General features: G+C 45.5%; 1 protein-coding gene and 1 non-coding gene across 2 annotated transcripts; both read left to right on the forward strand.

Moving 5' to 3' along the window:
- Window positions 1-367: 367 nt before the first annotated feature.
- Window positions 368-2,353, forward strand: rpl22l1 (ribosomal protein L22-like 1). Its single transcript, XM_005753601.1, has 4 exons — window positions 368-451; window positions 1,644-1,754; window positions 1,958-2,079; window positions 2,153-2,353. Exons 1-4 carry the CDS (start codon window positions 443-445, stop codon window positions 2,295-2,297), a joined length of 387 nt encoding a protein of 128 aa, XP_005753658.1. The 5' UTR covers window positions 368-442; the 3' UTR covers window positions 2,298-2,353.
- A 3,570-nt stretch (window positions 2,354-5,923) lies between these two features.
- On the forward strand, window positions 5,924-5,995 carry trnaa-ugc (transfer RNA alanine (anticodon UGC)). The gene has a single exon. It is a non-coding gene; the product is annotated as a tRNA-Ala (tRNA).
- The last annotated feature ends 1,512 nt before the right edge of the window (window positions 5,996-7,507 follow it).

The raw sequence follows: 7,507 nt of genomic DNA on the forward strand, positions 1-7,507 counted from the left end.
GTGTGTGGTGGAAATGTGGCTCAATGAAGAGGGCCGAGTGTGTGAAGAGGCAGTGAATGATTGACCGGACTCAGCAGGTTTATTATCAGGGTGTTTTTGGGCTGCGGTTGACCTTTGGACTTGCATCCTCGCTCACAGACGCTCCGCAGCAACAACAGCTGTCAAAAAGTGTGAAACTGTTTGTTTTCAGGGTAAACGCGGGTGACACTTGAATGTAACTGTTGCTGTTTCATCTTACAAACGTAAACCAAACGCAGATTAAAGGGTTTTCACTCCAGCTGGAGCTCTGCTGTGTCAACAGTCAGGCACACGGCTCGTTAAGTCGACCCATTTTCCTGATCCATGTGCTTTTACAGCCCGTTCACCATATTTGGTAGGGCGCCGCGCATGACGTAACAGCTGCGTCACCTCCGCTGCCTTCTTTCTCGTCCGAGCTCTCAACATGGCGCCGGTAAGTCCTGGCAGCTCGTCCGGTTTTTGCTTAATTTGTTCTGAGTTTCTTCGCCTTTTTGTTTCTCTGGCACTTTGATCAAGTCCCATAAAAGCACCCATCGGTAATGACGGGTGGCTCTACCGAGAAAACTTTATTTACATCCAGAAAACTAACAAGTTAGCCGCGTTAGCATTAGCTCGCAGCACCTGGTCACACGTGTCTCATTCATTAATCTGATTGCAGACCAGACTCCACAGGGAAAAACGCGTATTTGTTCCTTTAAACAGTTTAATACCTGGAAGTCTACCGGGTTTGGGTTTGTGGACAGTATCTGTGTATTTTAGGATCCACTGGTGAATTCGGCATAACTTAAAGTCATGTTCCCTGGTCTATTGTCACTAAATAAGGAACATTGTCTATCATATTAACTGTTTTGTTCTTGAGCTTTGGTGCTATTACTGGTGTTTGGGATCACTAATCATGGAACTAAAATAGACGCCAAATCTCACTAGTAAAATAATGATAACTTAAAAAAAACCTCCTGCCAATCCAAAGGAAAAATACTTGTCTTAACTGGAAGCACACATACATCCATTGTACATGACAGGCTTTAAATAAAATGTCAGTCCCATACCTGCAAAACTGGTTTCTACAAGACTGAATCTGGCAGAGATTGAATGTCCTTTTTTTCTTCCAGGACTTGAGTCCATATGCAGACAGACATAATATCAGATATTTAACGCAAGACATTCGTTTTGAGAAAATAAATGACAGTAGGGACTTGTTCAAAGCCTCACTGGAAACACAACAGAGCACGAGCCAATAAACAGAGCCTGATGCGTCTTTTAAAACGAGTGACCTCAAATTTCTTTTAAGACTCTGTATTCAAACATCAACCAAAAGCATCAGAAAACTCCTCACACACTGAAACTAAACATTAGCACTGAAGGGTTTATGTTTGACCGAGCGGCTCTCTGACTATGGCTTATTTTTAGCTTTAGGTCTCCTCGTCATCTTTTTTCTTTAACCATCCGGTACCCGGAGATTTATCTAATGTCATTTGAAGAAACAGACTTTGCATAACTCAAGAACCATGTGGCGACATCACTTCACCACTGTTACCTTGGAAACCAGCTATAGCAATAAGCTTTGCTCACTATGTTAGTTTACGCGTGTTCTAGTAAAGTTAACATGTGAAACATGATCACAGATCAGAATGAAGAGGCCAGCTGGTAAGAAGTCCAAGAAGGGGGCTGCATGGAAGTTCACCCTGGACCTGACCCACCCTGTGGAGGATGGGATCCTGGACTCTGCAAGCTTTGTAAGTCTACTTGCAGTCGTCACTACTTTAGCAGAAATCCAGTTCAAATCGTGCCCCCCAAAAGTGACAAATTAATTCATTAAAGGGTAAATTTGGTGGTTTTTGCAAGCAGCTGACCCGACCTGTGGACTAGGGCGCCCTTCCCTAGCTCCAGATTTACTAGGGTTCTCTTCCCTAGTGCATTACTATGCTCTATCCAATAGGAGACCTTCCTTAAAGAGAAGATCAAGGTGAACGGGAAGACGGGGAATCTGGGTGACATCGTCCAGGTCGGCCGCATGAAGAACAAGATCAACGTGACGTCTGAGAAGCAGTTCTCCAAAAGGTAAAACGAGAAGTGTCACAAGAACCAGAGAACCTTCCTGGAAACGGTTCTGATGGTCAATGTTCTTCCACAGGTATCTGAAGTACCTGACAAAGAAGTACCTGAAGAAGAACAACCTCCGCGACTGGCTGAGGGTGGTGGCCTCTGACAAGGAGACGTACGAGCTGCGATACTTCCAGATCAGCCAGGACGACGAGGAGTCCGAGGCAGACGAGTAAACAGCTGCAGCCACATCTGTGTGTGTGTCAGCGGGAGAATAAATGTGGGAAAGAAATCTCGTCTGTGTCGTGTTTTTGTCTGACAAAGTCAGTCCTGCAGCGTCCTGCTTAGCTGGTGTATGAGATCATGTTTATCAGTTTATGGAGCGAGTAGATTTTATCAAACATTCACAAAACAATTTGAGGAATTTTAAAATTGGTGAGGAAGAAACAGAAAACATGTCAGCATACATTATGTAATGTGTACTCTATTATCAGTTGTCAAAGGAGTAAAGAAGTGAAAATATGAATAAAATAACATTTTATTAGGATCAGAAAACAGAAGCAAATAAAATGAGAAGCCAAAGACATTTCCAGCATTTACACAGAACCAGTTCAGTCTGTTATTCCAGTTAACTGCTGTTAAAGTGACAAACTGGTTAACTGTAATAATCTTCCAGGTGTAGCTAGTTCTACTTCATGCATCAGCAGAGTAAACACACAGCAGGGCTGCACTGTTCATAAACTCCTAGTTTCGGGGTTCTTAAAGCACAGCCTGCATGTAGGTACAGGAAGTGATGCACTGCTGTGTTTCATTCATCCAGAGATGGGCTCAGTTTTCAGTTCCCGCTCTGCTGTCCTCACACCCTCGCAGGCTTGGCTTCCCTCACAATGATAGATACAGGTGACGTCAGATGTAGCAGGCACCTCTGTAAGGATTATAAACCATCATCCTCTGAATGAATATAAGATTGTCAAATTTGGAAAGCTGTATTAAAAACAAAGAAAGGGGGGACTCAGCTGGTTTGGACGTGTAGAGGACGGATCATGAATATTTTGGACAAAGGATCCTGTGGATGGAGCTGCAGTGCAGGAGGCGAAGATGGAAACCACAGGAAGTTCATGGATGCAGTCGAGAGTGTTGGTGTGACAGCGATAGGTTGAGATCTGGGCAGATGACTCGCTCTGCACCCCTGGAGGGAGCAGCTGGAAAAACAAGACAGGCTGGTGTATAGGAGGTGGGCAAGCGACCACCAGGTGGTGCACTGGCATGTTTAGTTTATGAGCAGCATCAGTGTGATATAATGGGATACAGCTTAATGATATTGCTTGACCGCAAAAAAGTGTCGCACAAATTCTCAAAATGATTTGAGGCCCAGAGTTACCACAGAGACACAAACGCCTGCAAAACGAGACATAAAACTTGACACAAAAAGAACTGAAGATGCACCAAAAGATGTAGAATTGCTTTAAAAAATGATGCCCTGTATTACCCAAAGTATTCACTCAGCCATGCAAGTCACTGAAATCAAGCATCAGCATGCAGATTGTTTCCACAAACATTTGTGGGTCGCTCTCAGGAGTTCAGGGAATTCCAGCGTGGTACCGTGATAGGATGCAACCTGTGCAACAAGTCCAGTCTTAAAGATTCCTCACTACTAAATATTCCACAGTCGTGTGTCAGTGGTGTTATCGTCAAGTGGAAATGATTGGGAACGACAGCAACTCAGCCGTGAACCAGTAGGCCATGTAAAAATCACAGAGCGGGGTCGGTGGACGCTCAGGCACGTGGTAAACAGCGGTCACTAACTTTCTACAGTGGACACTTGTTCTCTTAGAGGATGAATCACACTTCTCTGTCTGATCTCTGTCTCAATCTGATGGGTGAGTCTGCGTTTGGTGGGTGCCAGGAAGAATGGTACATGTCTGACTACACTGTGCTAAGTGTAAAGTTTGGTGCAAGACATTTTAGATCATTTCATGCTGCCAACTCTTCATACATGAATGTGCATCAGTGAACAAAGGAAGGTCCACAAAGACAAAGATAAGCGAGTTTAGTGTGGAAGAACTTGACAGGCCTGCACAGACTCCTGACCTTAACCTGACAGAACACCTTTGGGATGAATTAGAAGCCTCTGACCCAGGCCTACTCATCCAACACCTGCGCTTGGCCTCACAAATGCACTTCTGGAAGGAAGGTCAAAAATTGCCATAAACACACCCCTGAAAAGTCTTTCCAGAAGAGTTGAGGCTGTTATGGCTGCAAAGACTGGGTCAAAATCCAATTGCACCCTATAGATTAAGTCAGGATGTCCCTCAGGTTCACATGCATGTGATAGCAGACGAGCGATTTTGGTAATATAGTGTACAAACTAACTACGAAACAAAAGCCAAGAGCGATGAAATGAGAAAGAGACAGAACAAGATTTTTAAAAACGGTAACATACATATTTAAGGTACCGTACTACATGAAGATTCAAACAGAACGACAGCCATAACAAATATAAGCTTTACCAAAAAGGAAAGTCTGAAACTCTTGAAACAACATTAACACAGGAGTCTATGAGGAGTGAAGCGTTTTGGAGCCTCAAGTGGACACTAGAGGAACTGCAGCAGAAGCAGAAAGGAGCTGCAAAGATCAGTAAAAACGCCTCCAGGATTATGAAAAAGTTACAATACAGAGATGTTTAGACTCTTTTTCAATTCCGATATCTTCTCATAAAGAAGGAGTCTCAGTAAAACAAGGGCAAAAAAGTAAATTACACTGAAACGAAGCCTCACGGGAGCTGCAGTTGTCCTAATCAGGCACTATTGTTTTCTTTCACCTTGAGCAGCAGTGAATAAATTTGCACTCTGGCTTCAGGGGGACGTGCCAGCAGAGTCCATCCCCTCGGGTCAGCTCTGTGCTCCTGTAAGAAGCGCCTGGGATAACTGCTTTATTCCCGTAAACAGAAAAGGATGTTTTATTTTGCTGCTGCTTTCTCTGGCAGCGTGTCTGGATTCACTCCCATCTGCTCATCTGTTGCATATAAAGCGTGAACCTCAGGAATCCACCTCATCTGCTCTGCAGTCAGCGGCTGGTGTCATCTCACATTTATACGATGGGTGTTTATTACAGAAACAGTTCTCTGGAAAAACAGTTTACAGTAAATTTGAATCTGCATAGAAACTAGTAATTGACACCGGCAGATAACTCAAATATTTGCCTCAAAATAGTACGGGGAGCAGCAGAAAGTGAAAAGCTGATAAATGTCGGTTCAGCAGTTGGCAGCTTGTCAGTAAATCCTGAAATTGAGACTTATGTTCTTGATAAATAAAGCATTAAAATTATGCATAACATTTTGTTTGTTTTTAACTGAACGAGTCTCTTGATTGGGCTCAGTTTCGCTCCTGAAGTTGTGAACATCTCTGAGCTCAGCCGTGTTTCCCACAGACTGTCCTGTGCCGACAGTGGTGGAGTGTCCTGTTTCGGCTGCTTTATACCATCATGCAACTGTGTATGCAGGTAACGCTGTAATCGGACTCTGTGGATCAGGTGACGAGCAACAGCACATATATACAGCTGCACAGACAGAGTGTAGACTGATGGTTTTATTTCAGAGGGCCAGCTGGGTGCTGCTCCTGGTGGGACGGGGAATCCCTGACTGCTTCTTCGGTCCCTTTCCTCAGTGCCTGTGTGTCAGTCTGTACAGGGTTTCCAAACAGATTATTTCTTCAGCAGATGCAGCAGTTTGAAAACCACCTCCAGGTTCTGATACATGTTCTCAAACTTATATTTCAGTTTAAGAAGTTCTGGTAAGTTTTAAGCCTGGTGTTAGTGTACTGCAGCACCAAACAGACCACACAGACTCACACTGACTCGCAGTGGGGATGTAGCTCAGTGGTAGAGCGCATGCTTTGCATGTATGAGGTCCTGGGTTCGATCCCCAGCATCTCCAGGTTTTATACCATCAAGCTTCTGCACTCGGTCAAAGACATCCACACAAAACAAATAAAACTGAGGTCAAAATGTCACGTGAAACAACTACAGGTTACAAAAGGTATACCCGGTTTTAAAGCACAATACTGCAGAACGCACACACCAAAATGCATCATTTATGATGCATGTTATCATAGATAAGCTATAGTTGAAGCAAATAGTCAGGATGGCCAAGCGGTCTAAAGCGCTGAGTTTAGGCTGCCGTCTCCCCTGGAGGTGTGGGTTCAAATCCCACTTCCGACAGTTGCTTTTGTCCAAGTAAATGTTCAGAGGAGCATGTTACTAAACCTCCTGAATTCCTACATAATTTCCATCAATAAAGTATTCTGAAACTGAAATCTCACAGGCTGCTAGTGCTGCAGCAGCGTTGGGTCCGGGACTCTGTAACCAGCAGACTCCAAACACAGCACCCTCAGGCCCTTTTCCTGATCTTTAATCACATCTCCCTGTCCTCCACTCTCCCCACCTTCACCCAGTATGTCACCTGCCACACCAGAGACAATAAAACATTGGACTTATTGTATGCTAACACCAAGGAGGCAGCTCATCATCTCTCCCTCCCCTGGGGGGCTCAGATCACAACCTGGTTCGTCTCCAGCCTGTGTATAAACCTCTGGTACACAGAGAACCAGTTGTTAAACGCACAGTGAGGAAATGGTCGGGAGAGACTGAAGAGGCCCTGAGGGATTGTTTCTGTTCCACTGTGTGGGACAACCTCTGCACCAGGCTGCAGGAGACTTGGGGTGGGTGAATGACCTCAATAAATATTTTAATAGGTTTGATCAACCACCCACCCCTCCCCCCAGGATCGTCCCCCTGCTGCAATCTCCCTCATCTTCAGGCGCTGCCTGTCTTTCATATCAGGACTTCACAACCCAGCTCCCAGCCATCACACCCACCCCCGGCTTCTGTGGACTCCAACATACACCGCCCTCCCCCGAAACCCCCTCTCTCCATCTCAGCACTTCAAGTGAGGAATGAGCTTCGCAAGATCAAGGTGCAGAAGGCTGCAGGTCCAGATGGCGTCAGCTCCAGGCTCCTGAGATGCTGCGCAGATGAACTGTGTGGCATCTTAGGATGCCTGTGAGGTCACAGGGCTGTGTCGCTGGTCTGCTGTGCTAGCACCGTTCCTCTTCACCCTCTACACTGCAGACTTCTCCATCAACTCCCCACGCTGCCACCTACAGAAGTTCTCTGACGACTCTGCCATAGTCGCCTCATCACAGGTGAGGACGACTCAGAGTACAGACAGTGGACTCTTTGTGGACTGGTGCCGGAAAAACCAAGGAGTTGGTGGTGGACTTCCAGAGACGCAGACCCACCACACTAACACCGGTGAACATCCAGGGAGTGGACATTGAGATAGTGGACTCTTATAGGTACCTGGGTGTTCACCTGAATAAACTGGACTGGAGCCACAACACTGATGCTCTGTACAGGAAGGGTCAGAGCAGACGCTACCTGCTGAGGC

Source organism: Pundamilia nyererei, unplaced genomic scaffold, assembly GCF_000239375.1.
Source record: "Pundamilia nyererei isolate P.nyererei 1_Seehausen unplaced genomic scaffold, PunNye1.0 scaffold00442, whole genome shotgun sequence".
In the NCBI taxonomy this organism is placed as follows: domain Eukaryota; kingdom Metazoa; phylum Chordata; class Actinopteri; order Cichliformes; family Cichlidae; genus Pundamilia; species Pundamilia nyererei.

Excerpts from the sequence above, each read along its gene's own strand:
- rpl22l1 (XM_005753601.1), top strand. Across the intron at positions 1,755-1,957 it reads TCCTGGACTCTGCAAGCTTT|GAGACCTTCCTTAAAGAGAA; the intron begins GTAAGTCTACTT and ends TCTATCCAATAG. Across the intron at positions 2,080-2,152 it reads GAGAAGCAGTTCTCCAAAAG|GTATCTGAAGTACCTGACAA; the intron begins GTAAAACGAGAA and ends GTTCTTCCACAG.